At 41.5% G+C, this 27,183-nt stretch overlaps 1 protein-coding gene across 3 annotated transcripts in view; it reads right to left on the bottom strand.

The window, feature by feature from the left end:
- Nucleotides 1–27,183, bottom strand: part of AKT1 (AKT serine/threonine kinase 1) — a 73,257-nt gene that overhangs the window by 5,557 nt on the left and 40,517 nt on the right. For all 3 annotated transcript variants that reach the window (XM_065635657.1, XM_065635656.1, XM_065635655.1), the window contains 9 exons: nt 22,091–22,202; nt 19,155–19,302; nt 17,221–17,352; nt 16,989–17,054; nt 15,281–15,349; nt 14,465–14,590; nt 13,011–13,139; nt 8,390–8,604; nt 1,321–1,408 (listed from right to left, as the gene is read on the bottom strand). In XM_065635657.1, the coding sequence (XP_065491729.1) occupies nt 1,321–1,408; nt 8,390–8,604; nt 13,011–13,139; nt 14,465–14,590; nt 15,281–15,349; nt 16,989–17,054; nt 17,221–17,352; nt 19,155–19,302; nt 22,091–22,202 (1,085 nt within the window). The remainder of the gene's footprint in view (nt 1–1,320; nt 1,409–8,389; nt 8,605–13,010; nt 13,140–14,464; nt 14,591–15,280; nt 15,350–16,988; nt 17,055–17,220; nt 17,353–19,154; nt 19,303–22,090; nt 22,203–27,183) is intronic.

The following is a 27,183-nucleotide window of genomic DNA, read 5'->3' as shown; positions in this document are numbered from 1 at the left end:
TCTCTCTCAAGGGATGCTTTGAAAGGCCAGAGGTCTAAACTCTGTCTAACCTTTCAAGGCACAAAAACTTACTTTATGATTTTTCAGTTCCCTTTAGCCACGCAAATCTGTGAGGAAGTGAAAGAAGAGAGGGAAACGGAGCACTCTTTGTAATTGTATACAGGCACCGGACAATCCTCCTGCTATGGTATGGAAACCCGCAGTGTTATGCTCAATTTCTTTAAGAACAGAAACATTGCTAATAGATCATTATATTAGTTCTACTGAGAGAATCCAAAGAATTAAAGCTCAGTTTCTGCTAAGTTTCTTAACTGCTCCCACTAACTGGAGGGAGAACTAAACTGTATTTAGAGAGCAAACGAGAGCTGATATCACGAGGGGCTGCAGGGGGAAGGGAGGAAAATCAGGAAAGGCCGGGATTGAGTGAGACCATGGGGCACCAGTAGAGCCTGGAATCACCAGACCCAGGTTGTAGTCAGCTGCATTTCATGGGAGCGTTAAGGAAAATGTGGCTGGTGAGAATCAAAGGGGAGAAGATGACAGCAGATGTGAAAGCACGAAGCAGGGCATCTTGGAGGAGTGGAACAAATTATCTGTGAACAAAGGGACGGTGAGGAACAGAAAACTGATGAAACATGCTCATATGGAAAGGACTGGGGTCCAACTTGAGTGGCTCCCACTGGGAAGCCTATGAACTTAGTAGGTCTTGAGGAAAACCAGTGAGGAGTCCCATGAAGTGCAGACACTTCACATCAGCCCTCTTTCACCAAAAAAAAAAACAACCCAACAGATTAGGCTTGGATTGATGTAAAAGCCACTTGCCTAATTCAGTCTAATTTCATCACTCAAGAGAGAAAAATGCAAAGGGAATGATCAGCCCATCTTCCACTACTGCTTCTGGGAAGTTTTGCTTCCAGATGCTCAGGAGCCAACAAGAACTCCTGGTCTTGCAAGCAATATGTCACTTGACAGCAAGGAATGGCAACAAGAATTCATGGGAAAAGCCATTCTAAAGGCTTATATACTTTCTAAATTTGGAAGCAATTTTGGTTACATCCTATTTATTCAGTCACAGAAACAATTATCTCATTGAGATACACACCTCTCATTGCAAAAAAAAAAAAAAAAAAAAAAAGCTTTGGTTCAAAAGTAATTCGATTACAGTATTTTAAGAAGCATGAAGCGATTTAGCCTTCTTAAAAACAATTGCAAACCTCTTTCGTGGAGGACTTCTGTGTACCTCACAGAGGACAACAAAATTTGAAACATTCAGCGTACCCACAGTTACAATTCACCTTGGGAGAACAGTTGTATAAGTACCTTTTTCTCGTATACATCTTGCCAAACAATGCCAGCAAAGAATTTGTGCTGCATAATCTCCTTGGCATCATCAGGGCCACCACCTAACCTGTTTGGGGCAAAATAAGTAATTAAATGTTTGAGTACAGTTATTTTTCTCATACAATTTTTATTAAGTGGTAATGAAGAAATTCTGAGTTTATACAATACATTTGGGAGCAGTTCTAGCATTTGCTTCACATTTGTTTTTTGTGCAAGGACTGCAGGACAGTCTATTTTAGGTTGCAACACAGTTCCACCAAAAGATTTGAAAACAAGCTAGCAAACAGAATTAGAATACGGGTCTCTATTAAACAAACAAATGAAGAAAAAAAATAATAACCACAATTTAAAAGACCATGCTGTGCTAGGGACCACAGCAGATCCTGCAAGTACGAGGTCTGAGCCACCCACCCTTCTCTTTCTAAATTAACAAGTGACTACCCCTCACAATTTTCCAGAGCAGAATGATGCCAGCAGTAAAACTGAATTTGATTTTGAAGCATAAGAGAGGCAAAGATTTTTAAGACAAACCGTTTTATGCTACCTGATTTGAATTTCCATTAAAGAAAACAGTTGACAACTGCAGTGATAATATTGTGTTGTATGCAAATCCTTCTTCCTCTTCGGCTTCACGAAAGCACAAAGGGTGTTTTATTTACTTAAGGTATATCAAGATAAAGCACTCTCACTCCAAAATAAAACTGTCCGCACAGCTTAGAGATGCAATCGGTTTAGTTGCAGTCTTGAGCTAGCAGATGCTTAGGTTTTGCTGCGGAGGTTAAAATGTTCTCTAAAAGACTGAACCACATCTGCGAGCAAAGGCATGTAATGAGAAAACAAAACACTTACTGAGCAATCAGCAGGAGACTTACTTTCATGTAACGAGGTTAAGGAGATGCTCAGGATTTTAAGTACAAGAGGTGCCACCACGTTCATTCAGGCTGACCTCTAGTATCTGCCTGTTCTCGGATGCTTAGTGCCACTAATAAACTGAAATTTTATCCCTATTTTAAGAGCTCGAAGCGATGGCTCTACATGACCAAGGCTACACCGGTACAGAAAAAGGGCCAAGGACTGTTCTTTGAACCTGAACCCAAACTGCCTGGTCAGGCCTCAACCGTGCTGCACACCAGTTGGCCATGAATCTCCTCTGGGCCACATTTGGTAACCCTGCGGGACTAATGCATGATTATTTGGGGATACAAGGGAGGGTTTTGGTTCAAAATATCGGAGATAATATGAAGGCTGTGCTACAAGCCACTGAAGTGGTATTTTTTACAGCTTGAGACTGCGCTGCCTGCTCTGGGATGTAGCTTGAAGGCACAATACTGTGGGCACGGCATTTGGTGCGGAGGAGTCAAATACGGTGACACTTTGTCCATACTGCTGGCTGGGAATGGATCGTGGTGCGTGCAGCCCTCTCAGCCGTGCCCAAGCAGCATCCTCAGAGAGCACAAGCTGGCGGAGGCCACCGTGGTACCAGAGAGACCAGGCAGCGGAGGTGACCAGAGTCCAGGTGTGTTTCCTGGCCCTCTTCCAGTCAGCAGCACAGCAACCGAAAGGGTTTGTTCCTTCACGTTCCTTCAGGAAATGAGCAGGGGAAACAGGGAACAGGTCCCCAGCCTTCGAGTAGCAAAGTGTTGGGTGACTCTCTCCTTCCCCAGGTAAGCTCTAAGACGAGGATTAAGCTCACCCTGGAGCCCAAGAGGCCAAACCAAGCTGGGTGGTGGCTCTCCCATCTGCGTGGCAGCACGCTATAGAGCTGCAGAGCAGCCTGGAACAGAGACAAACTCTGTGAGTAACCAGACCTTGGCTGGTGCCCCACAGGTCTGGAGGCTTTGCCAAGTCTCTACCAGGCTCCTCACTGCTTCCTCAGCCCAGATTGATGATGGTTGCGAAGAACAGAGTGGAGTCGATCCTCTTTATCCAGAAATATCCACAGACTGCACTTCTGTGCAGAAGTTCTGGAGTGACTACAGACTAAGAAGAACCTGACTCATGTTTTGCAGAAGCCTGCAGGAAGGCTGGTTGGCTGCAGCCATGTACGAGGGCTTTGGATAACACCATATCTAATACAACTCTCTGCTCCATGAAATACATTCTCAGGGAAATGCCAACAAAAACTCCAGATGTTTTACTTACCTTTTAAAAATCTATACTGTTAAACAAATCTATTCAAAGCAAATGGGGAAACTATAGAAACCTCATATACTGGATATGGACTTGCTCCAAAATACACTCTTGTTTTTCACAATTATTATGAAAGGACCCTCTCAAGGAGAACAAAACTAAATCAGCACCTAATGCAAAAATAACAGTTAAAATAACTGAAAAAGCAGCAGGCAACAACTGAAGAAAAATATAGCAGGAATAAAAGTCTTGAAAAGATTCTTGTACAATAAAAAATTCCATGCGTTTAAGTCTTTGGACAGAAGCAAAACCAGTTTAAATAGGACTTAAAAAGAAAATGCTACTGAGATTTACAGTATACAAGGCAATACAACAGAAAGTGTACAGGCAAAAAAGCAATTAAAACAAACAACAATCCAGACTTCTGTCTAAATTGGTCTCCTTAAAAAAATACCTGTCAAACAATTCTGGTCATTCATTTAACTTCCATCTATATTTGAGAGCCTTTGTTTCTATACTTCAGCTAAATCCCAAGAAGAAAATTATTAATAAGTGCAACATAAATATTAAACTGAAACCATTTCCACATTTTTAATTTTTATAAAATTGTGTAATGCTTGGAAGTTCCTTTAATCATTTAATGACAAATGTCTGTGCTCCACAGTCAAGGGTTATCAGCTATCATTCCAGAGAGAAATCATGTGCAAATATTTTTTTAAATGTATGTAATTTTTCAATACATAGATATAAAAACATAGTGCATAAGCACACCGTCAACAGTGAAAGTATTATCACAGGCCAGAAGTTTGCAGTTAGTGGATCACAGGAAAAATACTTTTTTCTCTACTTGTCCTTGTACAAGTAAACGGTGTTCAGCACCCAGGTCCATGCCCAGCTCTTTAAGAAGAAACTCACAAACTTCTAGTTTGTAGTTAAAATTATTCCACTGTAATACCATCCAAGCTCCAATGCAGGAAAGCAGGAAACTGCTGCCTTCACTGTGTCCTGCCAAATAATCCCATTCATAAGCTCGTGCTTTGATGACTCCTGATTTGGACAGAAAAGGCCATATTCTTCCCAGAGTCCTGTATGAACAGTCTTTAGGGGCTTTCCTGCTCAGAGATGAAGACTTTTGGAAAGTGTAACGCAACTCCCAGCTCTGTGCTGAGCTTTACTTTCCTACTTCTCCACTAACCACGTCCGTGCAACACAAACATGGTGGATCCAGTGACAGTGGAAGAGCTCCCACCTCCCAACATTACTAACCACAAAGGGGTCATGTTTGAGGACTCTGAGGCTTGGGGAAAAAAAAAAGCAACCTTCTTAAATTTGCCTTTTATGTTTTCCTCAGCTTCAACTTCGATTTCTTATGGGTGAACTGTTTCGAGTCTGCCCAAACTTGTTCTGAACAGCTTTGGACTGAACCAATTTAGACTAAAATTATCATACAAAATAGCTAAGCCTCGGTCTACTTCAAAGCACCTGGGGAAACACGTATGAAGGCTTGATGAGCACTCTGCAGTTCAAGTGATATCCAGGACACGGGAGTTGTCTGGACTCGATGATCTCAAGGGTCTCTTCCAACCAAAACCATTCTATGGTTCCATGATCTCTCTGTGGCTGCAAAGACCGATCACCAGTTCCCAGCAACCACCTTCAGTGCTCCAAAGCCAAAACTACAACTCTGTGAAGTCATTAAATCTTTTAAAAGGCATTTGTGAAATGCTGCACCATCTTCCTCTCCTTCTTCCTGCCTGCCAAGATCCAACAGCACCACAGAAGTAGATGAAGCAGCTTGTGACGAACCCCATCGGAAAGAGGGTGAACAGCCCTGACCTATGACAGGGAGCGCTAAGGCATGTAGTGAAAGCACAAGATCGAAATTCAGAGGAAACCATCCTGAAGTTATCTCAAGTTCAACACCTGCCAAGATTCAGAGCTTGCTGATTACAGCAAGCTGTACACTCTGCTGATTACAAACCCACCCACCTGTCTAAACTCAGCCCAGTTATACCAAGCGCTCTGATCCATGCCCACTTTCACAGGTTGCAGCCTCCACAGCCAGAGAAAGAATCATAAAAGTTAAAAACGTCACTGTTTTATGTGTGAAAAAAATGCTCTGATTACTTCCTTCCATTCGATACATGTCACAAAGCAGAGAAGGAGAATTTCAGGTGACATTCAGAGGAAGTATTTACAGAGCAGATTTTTCCTTCTTAGGAAAACTAGGGCTCATATTACGAGATTAATAAACTTATATCAATCCCAAAAGAAACTTCAAAATTCCTTTTCTCTTACAAAATGCATTTGATATGACCAAATTTAGCCAAAACCAGCCATGATTAAAAGCAGAATGCAATTTATTGCACTTTGCATTTTCCCCATATGCCTGTGAGTTTGAGACTGAACAGGTATTACTGAATGCAGAGTGCTAAGACTGCTTATATAGATATCTCTCTCTCTCTCTCTATATATATATATATACACCAGCTCAGGTACAACAGGTAAATTTTAAGATTTAATTCACTGATGCAGGTCACAATTCCCTAGCTCCTTGATATCTAACTTAAAATATCCTCATCACTGAGCTTCATTAGATCAACTGTTTTTGTTGTTTGGGGTTTTTTAAGCATTTTACGGGAAGGGACATCTCCCAGTTTCATTTCTCTCATGGTTTTGGCTGTCTCCTCCATCCCACTCTGAAGTTCATCAGCAGTTCCTAAATGCTGCCAATTCTGATGTTTTTGCCACAGACAACATTATGACCCCAGCTTCTGTCCACCACTGGGCTTTGTGGAAGAGGAGATTTCTGTTGAATTACACACTGGTTCCCAAAAGCATCACCAACCGGCTAATGTCAACCAGACTATCGCACATTATTTAACTTCGCACTGAATGTATTTTTGTAGCTATCTGGCTGTTCTTCTTCAATATGGCTCCATGAATTCACTATGAGTCAACTACCAAGTATCCCAGGCGCCCACCCCAGCACACAGACCATACAGTAAAAAGAACATAAAACTACAAGTCCAGAAGTCAGGACTCCTACCCCTAGGGCTTGCAGCTCAGTTCTCTGTACTGCCCAAACCCACGAAGCACAGTGGATTTGCAGAATCACAACTTCAGTTAAAAAGCTGGGTGAACGGTGATTGGTGAGAAACCGGTATTTAAGAATGGTCCATGATCCAAAAAGCCTGGGAAGCACCAGTGTGATTAGCAAGCTGTGGGCATGCGTGCAGGCTTGTCTAGTCTACAGTTATTTCTATCAGCAGCATGAAAATCATCTGTCCAACAGATCAGAGCATTGTTGGTTCCAAGCCTGCAGAAGATACATATGAAGAAGTGGCTATTTGTATAAAATGAGCATACTGTGGAGTAATTATTGGCACTGGGAAAACCTTGTAATTAGAAACAAGTGGGCGTTCTTTGTTTGTAAACAAATTGCATGTTGGTTCATCAGAGATGCTCCTTTAAGAACAAATTACAGCAGATGCTGCTTGTGTTTCCAGTGATTGAAAGGCCCCACCTGAATAAGCTAGGAAAGGGTCACAGTTGTATTTAACCCAGCGCCTTGCTGGATAGGAATGCTGTGGGCAGGGGCTGCACCCATGCTGGCAGAGGACAGTGCCCAGGGGGCTGCTCCTGGGGGTCCCCTCGCAGGCGCCGGGCTCTTACCACCCAGAACAACACTGGACATGTTCCCGACTACAACTGTTCCTGGTTCCCCATGTCAGTGCTAAGTTGAATCCTCCGGTAGCGCAAACTGGATTTGCATTACAAGATCCCTCAATGGGATTTTCCATCAAAAATGGTGATGGAAATAGCCAACAGTAACGACAAAAATCCTTGCTGCAAGTATCCCCGTACTGGCAAACCCCATTTTCCTGCAATGTGCACGCACACAGAGACTAAACCTCAGAAAGCAAACTGCAATACTCTGCTTGCACCTCACATGAAAGATTTCCTATTTGGGGCCCATTTACAGTGGAAGGTTCAGGACAGAAGATCAGTGGCAGAGTCACAATATTATTTGTTTTAAAAATGTCTGGGTTGACAAGATGGCAGCTTTTTAAACTGACATTTATCTTTGTGTGAAGGTCAACATCCTTATTGGATCTTGTTTATTTTCTGTTTGTTAGCCATTAAGGGCTTGGGGTTTGTTTTGTTTTTCTGTTTTTAAATCAAGGGTTACTTTTTAAATAATACAGCATAGAGAAAAAACAAAAAAATGAAAAAATAGGAAAAGTAGATTAAGCATGGTATAAACTCCACTATGAGCATGGTACAAACACCACCACCTACTGTCCAAAGCAGGATGCAAAAACACTGGCACAGATTTAAAGAAAAATTCAAGTAAATGGATGGACAGGAGCCTGAACTGGGAGAGAAGGTGCAAGCATTCCGAGTAGAGCACCTTGTAAGTGACCGAGGGCAGGGTTAATCTGTTTTGTCCCAGGCTATAGGTTTGTGTTGATGGCAGCCATTGTATTCTGTTCAGCCTTCTGATTACCAAAGCTGCTTCATGTCGCTATTTGCAGTGTCAGCTAAACCAAAAACGAGTAGGTCCACTTGCTGCATCTCGGTGGATGACCATTTTGAATGGATCAGAAACAAAACTACAGTTTTGTCTGAAATACCTTCCTCAACTTTAAATAAAGAAAAACAACTGGCACACATGCATTCAATAGCCCTTTGTGCCATTTTCAGCTGTTTCTCAATGATGGCAATATGGGTTTTTCACACAGCAGCACAGAAACAGTCACTTTTAAATCAGTTGCCTTGAAGCTAGTTAGCTCCCTTTCATAGACGTGCCTCTGCATAGCACAACCATTAACATCTTTGTGAAGCCTTTAACATTATTTGGTATTTCTGAGGGCCACAAGTGCTTAAGAGTGCAACTATTAAGTAACAGTCTCACCTTTGCTTAGGGTCTTTCTTCAGCAAACCTGACAAGAGAGATTTTGCTTCAGGTGACAAAGTGCGTGGAAATCTAATCTCCTCCATGAGGATGAGTTCGAAGAGCTTTTCGTGGTCCTGGTTGTAGAAAGGGAGCCGGCCACACATCATTTCATACATCACAACTCCTAAACCCCACCAGTCCACTGCACGACCATAGTCATTATCTTCCAGTACCTGCAGAAACGTAAGGAAAAAGGCTTTAGAAGACATTCCCAAACCAGGCACGAACACAGAACTCGTGGCAAAATCTACCCCACCAAGTTAATCTTTCCACATGTCACAGTCAAATCTACCAGAAGAGTATTTGCAGAAGATCTATTTGAAAAGAACTGGCATTCACGTTCACCATGTTAGGTGAGCAGGAGGGGGAAGAGGAGGCAGCGGGTACATGACAGCAGCTTCCTTTTCTTCTTCCTCCTACCCTCCCTCACATTACGGTCACGATAAGCACAACCTTCAAAAGCCCAAAGGCTGAGAAATGTTCTCACGTTACAAAGCCAGCTGTTCAGTTCTCGCTAATTCATCACAAACTGTTTCAAATGGGATCAAATTTAAAATAAAAAAAAAATTACCAAAAAAACCCAACAGACCACGAAGGAGCCATTATGGAGAGAAAAGACCATCAACCAGTTACTTCACAAGAAACAAGCTAAACATCCCCATCATCTTCGTATCAACCTGCACCCTGCAAAGGGTGGCTCTGCACATCCGAAAAGACCACCCACAAATACTGAATGACTAATCTACATTAAAAACTAAGGGACAGAACACCACTCCTGACTTTTGACCGGTTGTAAGGCTGTAGAACAGCAGGCAAATCGCCTGGAAACATTTCATCTCCTCCCCTCTGCCCCCTTCCAAAAGCAATTGCTCACTAGCTCTAACACTCCGGCCTGTGCTTAGAGGGCTGCAAACCCAGGAGCTGTCGGTGGGGTGGACTTCTGCCAGGTCTCACAGTGGAAGGAGTCCAGCACGGTTCATTTTTCCCTTCCCCTGGGCACTTCTACCTGACAAAGCCCTGTCTGGTGCAGGGATTCGAGACCCCAGCGGTGCCCTCCACCTCTCCCGCTTGCTCCAGAGAAGCCCCGTCATAGAGCATTTCTGATCTTCTGCACTGAAGGTTGCTGAAGGGAGTGGGGAGTGTTTTGTGGCTTGTGGAGTGGATGTTCCGAGGACTTCTCTAGACTTTGTGTCTCCAACGCAGTTGTCTGTAGCTGACACCAACAGTCTCATGTTCCAGCCCCTGTCCTCAGGTTTTAGTTGTCGTCTTTACACTTCCATGGATCTGCACTGAGCTGCTTACTCTTGCCAAGAGCACAAACCATGACCACGCCACCAGTGTGTTTTATTGTCGCATGGTGTCTGTGTGAGCTTTGCGTTGCAACAGAATACTTTACACTCAAAATTAAAAGGGTGAAAGAGCCAAATGAAGTTGACGCCAAGTTTAACGAATGGAAGATCTGAACCTCTCATAAACCTTTATAAAGGTTTCACTCACAAAAAGAAGCATCGAGACACTCCATGTAACAACAGTTTGCGCTCTGCCTCTCTTTATTCACTAATTATTCCCCTTAATTATCTGAACGAGGGAAAGGGCCTGCAGTAAAAATCAAAAGGCTGCCAGGTATTAGATTACCCCACGTTGGTCTATTTACAGCATCCCCTGCCGTATGATTCACACCAAACGACAGCTGGCTCTGCAGCTGCCCCGTATATGTATACGGCCGACACAGCTGCCGGTCGGACAGGATTCCAGGAGCTGGCCCTGTCCTTCCCAAGGCATCGCGGGCCTTCAGCTCGCAGGAGATATTGTGTGACAACGCAACTACTGCTCTCCGAGTCACCCCCTTCAATAAACGCTTCCTGTTCGCACTCCCCTGAGCTTGGGTTACCTAAAATAAAAAAGCCACGGGGCCTCTGATTTTTATTTTTTAAACTGCTGTAAGAAATGCAATAGGAGAGGACTGAAAGAAAAGCAAAACCACAGAGGCCTTTGTTGTGTATGTAATAAATGCTACAGGTGCTTTTGAAATGCTATTTAGCCTCGAGAAATGGAGGCTGAGGGGAGACCTGATCATTGTCTACAACTACCTGACAGGAGGTTGTAGCATGGAGGGTGTTGGTCTCTTCTCCCAAGTAGCAAGTAATAGGATGAAAGGAACTGGCCTCAAGTTGTGCCAGGGGAGGTTCAGATTGGATATTAGGAAAAAATTCTTCCCGGAAACGGTTGTCAGGCATTGGAACAGGCTGCCCAGGGCAGTGGTGGAGTCACCATCCCTGGAGGCGTTTAAAACGCGTTTAGACGAGGTTCTCAGGGACATGGTTTAGTGCCAGAGTTAGGTTATGGTTGGACTTGATGATCCTAAGGGTCTCTTCCAACCAAAATCATTCTATGATTCTATGACATACTTCAAATGTTACTTTAGGAAGCGTATTAATAACTCTGCATTATCATCTATATTACTAACTACAATTCTTTCCTTCACCTCCATTAATTCTAAATGGAATTCTAAATAAGCATTCTAAAATGCTTATTTCTTCAAAGTTCTTTATCACAACGAGCATACGCTCATATTATTGGTTGCACAAAACAGAGCAATGGCGTTAGTATCAAAAATATACTGTAACAAAAAAGGTATTGCACTCATCCACGATTTATTGCAACATGCAGGATAGCTGGGGAGCAATAAAGTAACAAGGTCACTTCACTTTAAAGGATCATCATTTCCTAATGAGCAGCTCTAGACTGCAGTGAGATGGAATTTGAAAGAGAAGGCACAACAGCTGTAAACATCACAGTGTCAATGCATCTGACACATCAAAGGTGACATGGTTCAGTCACTGTCAGCCATGCACAAGATTCCAGCGCGAACCTAAAAACAACGATCCAGCAACTGTACAAACACTTCGCTATGGCGGATTCAAGTTACAAATGCAGACAAGAAGATTGAGACCCCTGCTTTTAAGGATGTATGACCTTAAATGCACAGAATATCACTTGTGCACAATTTCCAGATTTTTTGCGTGCTATCGACCAGATGACAAAAGCCTCCAGAATTTAGCACTCCAACTCACAGATGGGATTTGGAAGTAAGGGAGAGACCTGGGTTAGTCAAAAGGATTTGTCCTTCAGGGTTTTGGATGAGCTAACTCATCATAAATATTAAAAAGAAAAATAACAGCAAATAATATAACAGAAAGAAAAACATAATGCCTGCACAGGGAATCCCCACATTCCAAGTGAGGAAAAAACAAAACCAACACCATAAATATTTCTAGTCTCCTCATAAAATCCTTGATGAGAAACCGAAGTTCAGCAATTGATTTTAAGAGGGAAGCTAAATAAAAGCCATGTTTATGAATAATAAACACTCTGTCGTGCTGCTAATTACTCCCGGCATCAGTAAATCTCAAATTGTGGTGTATGAACCCCAATGTAGATTCACTGAAGACTTCTGGTGATCCATGGAGAGCCAGCAGCTATCATGAGACCGGCTCCACCTTCTTGCTGCAAACTACTTTGACAGGTGCCCGCATTCTTCATTATTAGGGAGAGACCGGAGGCCCTTGAAAGCAGCTGGGAGTTTAAAAAAGCAAAAACAAAAAAGCAAACAAGAGCACACTGCTGCGACTACACAAGCGGAGAGTGCAAAGGCGCTGATCGGCAAAGACATCAGCTCGCAGCAGAAATATTCCTCCTCCGCTTTGGCTTTCCATACTTTGTACTTCTGCATACTTCAGCTCCAGAGGGGTTTGCAATGCCCACATCTCCCACTGTGGCGAAATGTCACATCTTGGCTGCGCCAACAATATATAACCTGCCGGCAGCCCAGGATTCGCTTCTGCCCGTGCTCTGAGCGGGATGGATGTGTTGCACAGCTCTCAGAAGGAGTCCTTCCAGGATGAAAGTTTCAAGCACACATGTATGCTTTACACTTAAAAAAATATTAGGACAAAAAAAAAAAACCCTCCAAAACATGCAGTTTGAGGACTGAGATCCTCTGCTTGGACTAATTTCCTCTGAAACTGAAAAGTTCACATTAATTGAGAAACATCTACACTCACAAAACAGTCAGCACTTTTAATGCATACCCTGCCAAATACTGCAGAAAAAGCTTAGTCTGTCCTGCTCCTGAAAACATGTCACCTTATACTGTCTTCAAAAAGAACTGGGCAATACTTTTACTTCTTAAGCCAAATCCTGTTGATAGCTTTCAAATAGGTCAACGCACAGCAAACAAATTGCAAAACAGTCACCAATCCATCAAGGAGAATTTGAAGTGATTTAAAAGGTGTTTTTTAAATTAGATTTCTGACACAAGAAAGCACTGCTACAGTAAAATGTAAATATTCTCTAAAGTGGAAGGTAGATACTAACCCTGCCCGAAAGTTATCACCTGTCATTATGCTAAAGCGATGTCGCAGAACATGAATAAAAGATACTCAGTGTGTGATGTTATATAACAGTAGTTACTGTATGAACACATTATGGCACGGGAATTATTCTGTATCACTACTGCTCTGCTATCATAGATGGCATTTTAGAAGATCATTTAACACAGTAGCCAACACAACCATACCTCTGGTGCAAGGTACTCTGGAGTGCCACAGAAAGTCTTCATTGTTGCTCCATCCTTGATGCCTTCTTTACATAGTCCAAAGTCTGTTATTTTTATGTGTCCATCTTTATCCAGCATAAGATTTTCCAACTGAGATGAAAATCCAAATGAAAGACATTGTTATGTATAACATACACTGCTCCTGAGCAAGCCAACAAAATACATGAATTTCTGCAGATCAGTTTTCAACCCTGTTCTCACTGAGGTCAGAACCACAGTCGTTGCCAAAGCACGCATGATGTAAACAGACATTTATATCACTTTCTTTATTTCTTCAGGGAATGTTAGGTGATTAGTTTGCAGTCTTTGAGTAACTGATCGTATATATAGAAAGAATGCAAATGTAGACATTGTATTTATGCTTCTAAAATATTATCATCAACAGAACGCCAGTTATTTTAAAAGTACATTGAGTATTCTTCCTCACACAACTTCATCCTTGGTTTTGCTCTACATGATTTTATGAAATATTCTGTACCAGTAGAGGATAGGAAATGAAACAAAAACCAAATGCAAGGCTAAGGAACCACTTCCAAAGAGACCCTTTACATGAGAATCACTTTATACATTTACTTAGCTTGTGGTATTCGTCCTAGCCAGCGCCACTAATTTTTGAGAAAGCCATCCAGATTTCAGGACAGAGTTTCCGCTGTGTATGAAATAAACTGCACTTTCAAAGGGAAGTGATATGGGAAACAAAATCCCAGCAGGAATCCCAAAATTACATTGGCATAGCCTGAAAACATTGCACAGCATGCTTCATTTCAGATTGCTCCCAAATGAACTACCAGTATGCCCTCATCCTCTCATGAAAACACTTCTCAAGAAAAAAAAAAAAAAAAAAAGGTATTGTTGCATTTTCCTCAAGACTTTCACAGTTTGTTTTTTTTTCTCTGAGATTTCTTGTTTGGTTGTTTGGTTTTCTTTTTCCCCTTCTCTGCTCACTGAACAAATAAGCAACTTGAAGCTTATCCAATTTGCTAACTGCAAGCAGGTACTATGAAATAGCTCTGTGCAACACATTGCAAGGAAGGAGAACATCCACACACAGTATGAATTTGTATCTATCTGCTAAGACCTGGGATGAAGAGCCCAGGATTACGTTCCACCACAGAGAAGAGCCAGCAAAGTTTCTTTTAGAACAAAAGCAAGCAAGTGAAAATGCAACCCAAGTAGCTCAGTGCCCCTTCATATTTTCTGAAATGCTGCCAGGGTCCTGACAAATGCATTATACAAGCTCTTAAGACTATAAAAGCATTTAGACATCCTGTAAAGTCAAGTCCAACAGCTGCAATAACTGTTATGCTAAAGTTTGATCAGGAAAGGCTTTCTTATAGTTCAGACCCATTTGCTTTTGCAACTAACAAACAAAAAGCTTGAAACCAAAAAGCCTATGAAACTATTTTTCTACATACCTTCAAATCTCTATAAACCACGTTCTTCTCTGAATGTAGGTAATCCAGTGCTGAAACAATCTCAGCTCCATAAAACCGAGCCCGGTCTTCAGAGAAGACACGCTCTCTTGACAGATGGAAAAACAACTACAAAACCAATAATTTCTTACATTTAGATTGCACAGGTTTCTGAGTTATGTCTCGCACTTCACTGGCCAACCTACTTGGAATAAGATACTACCTAAGAGGAAACCCCTTCCCATCCTCATCCACTTGTGTCCACGAATGTGTTACAAAGCATCACAAATTAAATGACAACTATATCTCATATTCACAGATGAACACTGATAACCAGTTTCTGTGCTGCACATTCTTGTATGTACAGAAAATTATAGAAACTCATTTTGATAGAACTACAATTATATATTAGAGCTACAGTTGATATTCCCACTTTTCATTCTTAACTAACAGTAGTTTGCTAGGTTTCCAGTTCTTCCTCCAAAGTAACATGTGCTCACAATATTCATTTAAAAGTGTGAAAAGCTGTCTGAAGAGCAACCAGAAAGCAATCTTACCCTCTTGAATTACTAAAGCTCAGATTACAACATGTTGCTATCATGTAAAATATGAACTTACACCCAAGCCCTCTATTCTCTAAAAATGGAATTAAGAAAATTAAGTCTCAATTCTTAACATTAGTTAAACCTGCAACAGCTGTGCATAACTGGGACAACTTGGATTAATCAGAATTGCAAACATGAACTTTAGCTAAATAATGTCAAGCATAAGTAGTACAGGAAAATCCTAAAGTATTAAACATTATTACATTTCCCTTACCTCCCCTCCGTTAGCATACTCCATAACAAAACACAAGCGATCGTGTGTCTGAAAGGAATACTTTAAAGCCTGAAACAGATTTAAACCAAAACTTAGAAGACAGATCACACTGACAGTTACAGAAGCATTTTTAACAGATTTTCAGAAACTGATAGAGACAAGAAATTTTCTATTTTAGTGGACTTTTTGTCCTTGGCTCTTTTATAATAATTACACTTTCCTGTCGCAGCTGAGGACTGATCCACCACCAACTTATTTCATTAAATACATTTAATAAAACATTAAAACGATCCCTTGCAGAAGCTATCAGTAATGCCTACAATGCTGTGAAACTAAGCCCTGGCCTGTTAGCAGTGATATAAAACGTACCAATAGTGGCTCTGAAGTTTCCTCTCCAGGCCACAAGCTCCCACAGTTTAATCGTATGGACAAGAGGCCACAACCAAACCCCAGAGCACAAGTTTTTACCACACTGGCCACAAGTCCTCTTATATGAAACGCGTATATATTTACACAGAGCAGGCCCCTGGTCTCTGCCCTGCTCCCTGCTGCCAGCCTGCCATGGACTAAGCAACGCTCTCAGTATCGATTTGTGCGCAATTGACAAAAACAGACCGGATGGAGGGTGTGATGGAGCATCACAAGGTGCCTTTGTACAGCCCCGTCATGTGTATTCCTGTGGCAAGAGAAACATTAACTTGTTTGCCACAGTCTTTAAGTTTCTTGGCCATAACCCAGTTTTGTAGTTGATTACTTAAGATAGCTCTTGTTTTGCATATTTGGGCTTATGAAAGTATGTAAAAGAAAATACTGCATATCATAACCTTCATTAGTAGGGTGGTGTTTTTAAACCTGTCATATTTTTTCAGAGAAAGGGAGGATCAGGTTTTAGGCACGTCAACAAACATTTACCGATTATACCCAATACAGCCAATATTTACTTCCAGAGGCCACACTTAAAAGGTCTCAATTCCAGCTAAGCCCTTGTGTACCTGGACAAAGAAAGCAACCGAGATCCTACACAGGATGACAGCTTAAGCAGTTGGGAACGATTCAGAGCCACCTGGTAATAAATACTAGAAACAAAACGTTGAGGAGTAACTTAGGTATCTGAGCTCAACCAGAGAGACTGATGGTGCTGGAGGCCTAAACTGAGAGTATGGTTTGATTTTACAGCTAAGCCAATCCAAAAGTGAAGCGGCAGATGAAGCCCTGTCTCATCTCACGTGCTCCCACCACTGTCCTTTGGCCGGCATTACCATTACTGCCATTACTGATCCCATAGTGAGCTGCTTCTGGGAGCTTAAAAAAAACAACAAAGGCAAGCAAAATTAAAGGGTTTTTCCCCCCACTACATCCTGAGCTTGTTTGTCACAAGATCAGGGTCACCCTGATCTCTGCTACAAAGAGAAGACCAAGCATTTAGAGGACAAGGAAAGCAGACATTTCTCTCAGAGAAATGGCCGAGCCATAAAGCCAAACCAGACTCTGAAACACTGTCCTCAAGAGGTACTGAGGACTGGCTCTGCAAGGCTCAGAAGACTTAAAAAAGCATTTTAATTTGCACTTCCCAAAAATGGAAGGGTACAAAAATGTACAGCCACTCTGAAAACACAGATCTCAAATGTATTATACAAACAACAAAAAACAAGGAAGGTCTTGGTTGTCACGATGTCAAGTTATGCTCAGCAGAGGGAGAAATGCTTACTGTTAAGAATGGATGCCGTGAGTTCTGTAAAACACGGTTTTCCGTCAGCGTGTGCGCTACTTCATCCTGAAACACAAGCAGAAGGAAATCAGCAAAGTGATTCCCCAGCTCAGGGGTCCGTTTCAAACACTAACAGAGCAATTATTTACAAGTACTCAGAGAATCCTTGGTATGACCTTCCCAAAGGCTGTGCCAAGGGTGAACCACATTCCCAAATTTCCCATCTACTCACCTTTGCTACAATAACTTCCTTCTTCAGAATTTTCATAGCATAATATCGTCCAGTTGCTTTTTCTTTAACTAAAATAACCTTTCCAAAAGTGCCTTTTCCCAGTAGTTTAAGGTATTCAAACTCATTCATGGTCTGTTAATGATACAGATAAGCAAGAACTGAAGTACATGAACAAACAACAAGTATATCATTCTTAGACTAGAATTTGTCATTCACATGACAATACACGGCATATGTTGCATATGTCTTTTTTAAATCCTTTTGCTTAGTAGAATTCAGGAGCAGAAATGATTCTTCCACAAAAACGAATATCAGTGTACTCCCAAAGTCCAAACTATTTACGGAAAACCATAAACTTTCAATTAACAGAACACTTTTGCATGTGACTCAACATTCAATTGCGCAAATACCACTCCACATAGTACTATTAAATCCATAGACATTTTGAACACATTGCTAAAAGGCACACGTTGCTCTGCTTCCAGGTATCAAACCCACACCTTTACTCTGATGTTCCCCTCCTCTCCGGGAACCAGCTTTCTTGTGCTTCACTGAACAGCACCAAAGCCCACAGACAAAACGACTGCCTCACAGATTGGCCATTCGCTCTTATTTGTTTCACCATTAGGAAAAATGTTGGAGAAAATCAGGATCTGTTGCAGGCTGAGGATTGCCACTCTACTGTCACATTAATGACTGTTGCCAACATGGCAATCCTAAGACTTATGCAGCCAAAGGCTACTGCAGCCTCAGGTGGGGAAAAATTTTAAGAAGCTCCCAACAGCAAACTGCGTCCATATTCTTCTCTGGAGCTGGCTGAGGAGAGTTTCTGCTAATTGTGCAATACAGTTGATGCCAGAACCCCAATAATCATTTCAGTTATCCTCACTAACATGCCCAGAGAGAGACAGTCACTGTCTCAGAAGAAGGTGTGTTATTTGACCGGTGAGGTGGTTCTTGCATTTCTGTGAAGAGCTGCTCAGGGAGAGCGGTATCTGTTCAGTCAAGGACGCAGAAGGCTCACGGCAGCTACAATTCAGACTGACATGTAAGTAGCCACCCACATCAGTCTAAAACACTGACATGACACAAGGCTGGCACACATACTTAGTGATGACACTGGTAGATGGCTTTCTTTAAAAACTTTATCAGTTTTCCCCAAACTGAAAAAAACTTATGAAAGTAAGTGGAGATGACAACGGCGAGGTAAGGACACAAGGTGCCTTGGTACAATCTGCAGACAGAGCACTCACATGGGAGAAGTTTCTATCAATTCTTTCTTATAGGAGCAGGTGGGAATGCCTTGGACAATGGAAACCCAAATAGGAGACCACGAGGGGGTAGAAAGAAGTGAAGGGAGGTTGAAGATATATACCTACAAGGGCTCCAGAGGGCAAAGACCTCCACTGGCACATACTTTTCTCATGGAAGGCCACTGCTGAGCTGGCCCTGTGCATTCAGACAGTGCCTGATGCAAAAACCCGAGCTCTAGGAACACTATGGGCAGACACCGCAACAGCTGTCTGGGAGTTCACCTAAACCCTTAATCTGGAGCAATTAAATCCACTGGACTGAACTCAAATTCTGCAAATCCACTGGAATATCTTTGCACCAGCTTGCAAAGAGTTCACACAGCCACAGGGCCCAGCAGGCTCTACAATTTCAGTCTGTGTACCACAGGAAAACAGGCAAACCAAACCCAGACCTGAGCTGGCCTTGAAATCCATCCAGTAAAGACACTTGAACTCAGAACTCTGCTGGACCCAGACGGGCTGTGCCTGGTACCTGCTCAGCTCAGGCAATTGTTTCCTCCAGAAGTTGCATCTACAATCAACTGTGTCATTATTATGGGAACAGATGTGTCTTGATGGCTATTTCTTGTCTACATTCAAGAAGGCCTAAAAAATATTGTTATTTCTGCTATGCTCACTTACCACTTTGTGTTTTGGCTTTGTCATAGAAACTTCCATTTCTTCTGCACCTGAATTATCACTGGGAGAGCCAGATCTAAAATCCATCATCTCTTCCTCTTGTTTCTTGAGGCTGTCTGCTACTGTTTGGATGGCTTTTGTCCATTCTTCCCTGTCAAAATATAAGCAAAGACATTCGTTACTTGTGACTTCAGATTACCATCTGCCATAGCAAGAGTTACCAAGGAATACAGAGCAACTAATGCTCTCTGATGAAACAATGCAACGTACAATGAATTATGCGCATTTTCAAGCACTGTGGAAACGCATTTTTAAGAGCACTTTTAACATACATCTTTATTAATCATACTAGAAACAAGACACAACTGAAGTCCTCCCAGTCTGAATACAACACAAGGTTTTCAGAAAACAGAATTTCTAATAGGCATTCAGTCAGCAGCTCAAGATATGACCTGGTGATACAGAGATTTACATGAAAAAAAGGGTCTAGCCAAAACCAAAAACCAAATGGCTCCCATGCAGCACAAAACAATTAAACCCAGCTTCTCCATTCCTATGGTGCACTGAAACACATATAACCAGCTGCTGGGGGCACTATGCCACCTCTTCGCACACGTATCCCAAATTTTAATGGCATGGGGTGTTCCAGGAGAAGGCATTAAAGCCCAGGATATTTAGATTATTCTCCTGCTGTAAAGATGATGACAGAAGTACAGCAATTCCCGCATAAATTTTAGCAGAATGTCAGCAAAAGCAGTGACATTTTATCTTAGGCACAGGTCTTGGTTACCATAAACTTTCCAGAGCTGTTTCAGCAATGGGTGCTCTAAATTCTGACCCCTTCAACTCTGATGGAGACCTCTTCCACTCCAGTGTCCTTTGGGAAATTTCACACCTTTGGAAACTACTGAAGTGAAAGTTCTTGGTCTTCACTTCATTTCACTGCAAATTTATTGAACATAAAGCATACAACTCGTAAGGGCTTATAGGGTTTTGGGATAGGCTTTAAGGCATATAGGGGCTGAAGACGTGTTCAGTGGACTATGTGAATTTACCATGTTTTACTGTCTGTTGTATCTGTAGGTAATGGGACATAGTGATTTAGTTGGTATTTGTTGGGTACTGGCTAAACTCTTCTCCCAAGGACATCTCAGGTAAAATACTTTGCTACCACAGCAGGAACAGGAACCAATGCTGAACAACTCCATATATAATCTGCAGTGAAGCCATCCTATCCTAACCAATGTCAATGCTATGAAATTATACAGTGAAACACAAGCCTAAAAAAAATCATATCTGAACATGCAAATTTCATATCCTGATGGGTGGAAGAGGCAAATCATTCCACAGATGCAGCAAAGTCCAGTGGAAAAAGTAGCCAACGCAAGATTCTAATAAAAACTGCATCCATTACACACAAGGTCTTTCCTCCCCTGTGCATTTTTTATTTTGGATTCTGTCTGAATGTGCACTATCCAGCCGTGTCTGGAGCAGCAAGGTAATGCTGAACATTCTGAACATTCTCCCTATGCTCCCAGCAGAAAGTTCTTCATTCACCATCACAAACACATTCCTTTATTTACTAGTTATTTTTCATATTCAGAACTCTTACCAAAATAAATTTTTCTTTTGCATTTTTATCTCTCCAGCTCTCTGAAAAAACAAATGTTGCGACTAAAGGCACAGAGAAAGCTAAAGGCATATCTACCTTCACATCTCTTTTAAGGTTTGTTACTGACTTGGTTTAGATCTCAGCCCTCCTGAAGTTAATGTCCTTGATTTCTGGGAGACCAGAACTTCACCCTCAGCTTTTATGTCTCAAGCGTACACAACAGAGGTGACTAACACTCCGAGTCCTGAAGTGTCACAAAGCTGATTTAGTTGACAAGTAGGGAACAAAACAAGACTGAACGCAATCTTCCCCCAAGTGGAAGCTGTTGTTCAGTTCCTTTGGGGTCACTGACCACAAAGCTACAAGAAACAAGGACCAGTTTATTTTTGTTTGCTTTTGATTTGATTTCACCTTCTTCTGATTATTGTAATAGAATCAAAAGCAATAAACAACAATCTTTAAATCAGTGCATGCAAAGGCTACAAAAGAAATAAAACCCAAATATTAGGTAGAATTTGCTGATCTATAAAGGAAATGTGTGCCAGTATCATATCTAGGGAGGACATATGTTTTAAAATACCCCCTCCCCTAGGGCAGTGGTATTGGAAAAATTTAAGTTCAGTTCCTGAAGAGCAAGTAAATATTTAAATACCCTGTAGTTGTAGAATGGCTGTGCTGGAAAACTGTTCTCCCAGGAGGTAAGAGATCAATTCTCCAATGCTGAGCACACAGGATGCACACTCTTCGCTTTGTTTCCTAACAGCTGAAACAGAAACCTGCACCTGCAGCAGATAACTATCACCTTTATTATCTAATTTGCATAAACCATTAGCAATCAGAAATGATGCAACTAACTTTTTTCCTTTAAAAACAAGGGATCTAAAAAGACTTTAAAAGGTCAGTATTTTGATACAATCCAGCTTTTCCTGAATCTCTGTTTCACTTGTGCTCATCCTTCCAGAAACTCCTGGGTCAGAAACCCTTCATTTCACACACCACAAGATTTCCAGTGGGAAATTAACCCTGAATTTCCCAAAATAACTACCTGTGTGCTAGTACACACCTGCACCTGTCCCTTTCAGATACTCAACCTAGCAACATTTCATTTACAAATACTACAGATACAAAATCCACTCTCTGAAACACCCTTTATGGTACTTTTTATACTGGAACATGCACTGAGGCGCTCAAAAATTATTTGTCGCTTTTCAGTCTATATGTACATCATCTGATAAATAAGAGCTTCAGCAAAGGACTCGCTATTAATGCTGAACACTTGCATCTGCTTTTGCAAGTAGTTTATGTATTAAATATGAATGAAACATACCGCTCCTCTGGAGTCTCCACATGAAATGTTCTTTCAATTACTGTGGTCCACTGGAGGCATCTAATGATAAATGTGTTTGGTTTAGGTCGTTCTGTCTTCATCAGCTGGCACTCTACCACAATGAAGGAAGAGAGAGTCATGGTGCATAAGCAGGTTTAAATAATCATTTGTCTTTATTCTTATCTAGCAAACTGTTGCGATTAATCAGCCGTAGAAATCTCTGTAAGTACTTCTTTAGGAGACTTGAGACAATTTACTGTATTGATGAAACCAATAGATAGCTTGGGAGATAGTCTAAGCAGCACCAAAATCAAATTCTGCTTAGAAAGGCTCCACATTTGGTCTGCCCGGAGCGGTAAGTAGAAATGTGGTGTGATGACACCAAAGTCGTTCAGACACAGGTCCAACACTCCAAAGGTCACCCAGAGCAGAGGACATGGACAGAGTCAGCTGATAATGCAGCAATTCCACCCACTGAAACTAAAGCCAAGCCCCCACGTTCCCTCCCTTTGACTCTCCCGACATAAAACCCTGTCCTGGGCTTCCGAGGTGCTGCTAGAGGGAGTGTTTGGCCATTTTGCAGCGATGTAACGAAGATTAGACTCAGCATTTCCAGTCCTCAAACACTAGAGGGAACAGCAAACTGGAGAGGCACCCCCAGAACAGACCCTGTTCAAAACGCCCTCGGGACAGCTGCCGCACAGACAGACAGCTGGACAGACAGCCAACAGTTTCCATCACTGCCCGTACTTATGCACAACCTAAAAAGGCTACAGAACGGCTACATACAAAAACACCGCTTCATAAAAATGCTCTCTCTCGACCTGAGCACTATTTTATTTACTTTTTTTTAAAACCACACCCATTTTATGCTTCATGGGATGTTATGAATGTTTAACCTTCAAATTTGGGCCTGAAACAGGCAGCTGATTAAGGGTACACCAGCTATACTAAAAAAGAGAATCTGAAAAACAAAACAAACAAACAAAAAAATCAATGAAATAACAGCAGAAGCCAAACCACCACATTTTTTCAGATTTATTTTAGCAGAAACTCTAATGCTAATTAAACAGCTCCTGTTAAAGGAAAGTCAAATTAAGAAAACAAGTGAGCAGGGGAGGTGAATAGAGAGATCAGTTTGGTTTTTGCTTAAACTCTTTTTCTTGCAAGCTCACTATTATTTAGTCTTCAGGTTCTAAATCAACTTCCGAGTAAATAAAAAGGTACTATGGAGACACGGAGAAATTTCAGGTTACTGCTAGGGCTATGAACATCCTCCACCATCAGCAACATGCAAGCAAAGGACAGAATCTGGCCAGAAAAACAGTGCATGTTGCTAAGGCTACACTGGTATCGTTAGGGTAATTTTATTATTGTGAGAATTTAGAATGCTCAGTTTTAAATTCAAGCTCTTAATTAGTACCAAGATAAAATATTTACCGTCAGTGGTTTTGGGCGCCATACTTTTGGCAATATATTTCATGCCTCATTTGCTACTGGAATTATAAGCTTTTCACTGAGTAACTTTGCATTTTTCATGACAAGAAAATCTAATTTTTCTTTAATAGCACACTGAGGTTATACTGCATCCTACTAAAGTACTGCATTAGATAAAAGAAAGTTTATTAATGAGTCATGAAAAGGTTTTAGTGTGATAAACGGCACTTCTTCATTCACCGAGATTAAAGAACTTCCACAGGGCGAGGCAGACGTGCCTGCAAAGCGCCGTATTGAGCCCTCCCGCTACCTCCGTCCTCTTTTGCAGAATGGCAGGTAAGGCTGAACACGAAGGCACAAGCTGGCACAGCCCAGTAAGCCCAGTCCTGATAAACTGAGCTCACGAGATCTCATTCCTGCTCCCAGATCATCCACCTTAGCTTACTGTTTGGTTTCTGTTGGTTTGTTTGTTTTGTTTTGTCTCCCATTTTTGTCTGCCTAACCTGATCAGATGAAGGCTGCGGTTGTCCTCTATGCACAATGCAGCCCTAAGATACGGAATTTGGCTCAAGACTCAAAGAAGAATCTCGGGCTATTTCTACCCTCGTGCAAATCCAGAGCTGTTCTCTATTACTTATCCAGAAGTGCAACAAGATGAAGAAAAACACTGAGAGGTTTTCCTTACTTTTTAAAAACAGCCTTTAAATTCACATTTAGTGCCTCAGATTATGTATTCTGAAGTAGCTGCACAGATATTAAACTAGCCATGAACTCTAAACTTTAACCATTTAATTTCAGCATAATAAACCACACAAGGCATTTTCTGTCATAGAAGGGGACCAATTAAACATCACCAGTTTTCCCCTAAATCAGCACTGTCCATTGATATTTGTTGAGCTTGCTGATCCAGCAATCTTTAAGGCATACAGCAAGATGAATAATAGAGATTTGTCAGTTAATAACCACTATAATTCAAGTATGTCACATAGAAGTGTTTTGTTTAGTGAACAATATGCTGTCTAATTACCCTGCTCAATCATAACAGCACATATCGAGAAATACAGAAGGCTTTATTTTTAAATTGCTTTACCATAGTGCTGTACCACATAGGTTTCAGAAAGTTTTGACGCTACCACTTCATTCTTCCCATATACAACAATCACATGGATTTTATCAACGAAATGATGAAGCAGTAGGGGTTTTTTTCTTACTTTTAAAATTAACTCTCTGGTCTTTACTGTAGTTGGCAAGCTAGAAAAGCACCAAACTTGCCTTCTATGATCATGTACTGGAACATGCACCACTACAGCAGAGCACGGATACAGATGCTGTATGTCTGATTCATGGCGTGTTTGGGGGTTCTGCTACAAAAACATCCACATTTCAAATACAGACTGAGGGTCACTTACCCGCTTCGAAGACAGTTTTTCCTGTCAAACAGGCCAACATAAGTATTCCCCATTTGCAACAAAGTAAGAGCTATAAACAGCAGCTTGTTAAAAATGATTTAAATTGCTCTAAAGAACCTCTTGATTCTTTCCTGGCTTTGGTCTTTTAAAGTAAGTAGGACAGAGAAATTGTTCCTAACAGGAATAGACACCAAGGCATTGAAATGTAAATTACCATTTTGTATTTGAAAGACACTTAGTATTATCCCAGTGACTTTCTAAAATGTCACAATATTTGCTTCCCCAGCACTTAAACTAAAAGGCAGATTACTTGCAATGAAAAGTGTCGAACTCTGCTCCCTATATAATGACATCACACTTAAAACAATAATGTCAAGGAAGAATCCTTCTCATTCCTGCTTTGGTTTCTTTAAGGAAGGGGATGGGGGGGGGGGGGAATAGAAGCAAGAAAAAGGTAAATCAGGCAAGAATAATGAAAAAAAAAAAACAACCAACTTTGGAAAGGCAAACAGGAATATTATGTTGAAGTGCTAGTTTTCTGCTAGCACCACCAGATAGATTCACCCCCAAACAGCTCAGCCTGGCAAAAGCAAAAGCTGGGAGCCCCAAGGTACAGACCTCGACCAAGGTGGCCCCAAGTAACAGTAGACAAAAAGTCTGTCCACTCATCTGGCCATCCCGTGCCCGCTGATAAATGCTTGACTGCAGACATGCAGTCCTGTTCCAAAAGGAGCACTCGTACTGTGCAGCAATTACGTTTTCAGCTGTACAACAAAACCACCTTTTTGACAGTCAGAGAAATAATCCCTTCTTTCTAACAGGAACGGCCTCTCCCTCCATGTGGTTTTTCACAACATACTGCTCTTCTCAGCGATATGGTTTTAAAGGCTTATAACCTAATAGGCAGACATACATGATAATCCGAGATTACAATCAGTATGAAGGCTACTTATTTCGCAGATTTACAACACAGGCTCTATTGGTTATTTTTCTGCAGGGTCCCTGGAGCAGAGCTATTTAGGTATAGGCTTTTTTATTCCTTCTGTCTTACTAGGGGTGAACTACAGAACATGAATGCAAATGTAACTCAAAAATCACAGTTAAATGCTGAGGCACTATCTTTCGGAAGTTTTGCTTTGTTTGTTTTTTAAATAAAACACCAGCAGGTAACTTCCAAGGAAACAAACTCCTTAAACATATAATTAAATTACAAATATAGATATATGGCTATTTTAACTTTAATTAGGTGGAGAAAAAGGTACTTCAAAGAATAAGTGAGCCTCTCTTTACCCATGGCGGGGGACTATAAACAGGTTTTCAAAGATATATGATCAAAACCCTCACAGACTGAAAGGAAAAGGCTGGTGTAGGAGAAAGAAGAAACGGCCAAGCACATGGAAAGCACACTATGCATTCAATGCTAATACTTCCTTCATACCTGTTAAGCGAAAAGACAAATCATCATTAGATGTTTTCTTCTTTTACTGTTTTCTCCTGAATGGAGTATTTCCTACCTCTCATGAGCTTGCAAAAATCACTCAATACGAATTTTACAATACAAGTAAGAAGAATGCCCTAGTCATGAAAAAAACCCTTTTACTTACAAAGATTAAAAAGCCTACATTATTTTACAGCAGAAGAGGGTAAAAACTTTAATCAGAAACACAGGACCACTTCCAAAGAATGGACTGACAAGAGACAGCCTGCCATCTCATTAAAAAAAAAAAAAAATCTAGTTCACTAATTATCAAAAAAGTCAGGGTTACCACGGGCTCTTAACAAAAAAACAAAAAAAGGATGAATTTTTACAAAACATTTAAGCTAAATTCCCCCCTTGCAGCAGCAGGAGGCTTCTGAAGGCTCCACAGGCAGCTCCAGTTCACTCACACCAACTGGAGAAGTGAACCCAAACGAAAGTACCAAGCAGGCAGGTTCACAGGGAAAACTTGTGGTGCAAAACACATCCAAACGACACAAGCATGGAGGGTACCCAGAAGGGAACCGCATGTCAGGGGCTGGCAGCGCTGTGTGCCAGTGCCTACATGAGAAATTAAATCCTGGTGGGGCAACAGCTGCTTCAGTGAGCCCTAAACCACAATAGTGACTTCTGCCAAGGAACCCTCCCCATCATCATTGCGGCCTCCTCAACCTGCCACAGTTTTAGCAGGCAAGAACCACTGCTAGGAGCATCCTTCCGCCCACCGCCCTCCCTGCAATCCCTCTTACGGCAGCTACACCTTGCTCTAT

The sequence above is a fragment of the Caloenas nicobarica genome, chromosome 5 (assembly GCF_036013445.1).
Source record: "Caloenas nicobarica isolate bCalNic1 chromosome 5, bCalNic1.hap1, whole genome shotgun sequence".
Classification (NCBI taxonomy): Eukaryota; Metazoa; Chordata; class Aves; order Columbiformes; family Columbidae; genus Caloenas; species Caloenas nicobarica.
This window is presented reverse-complemented; position numbering and strand designations above follow the sequence as displayed.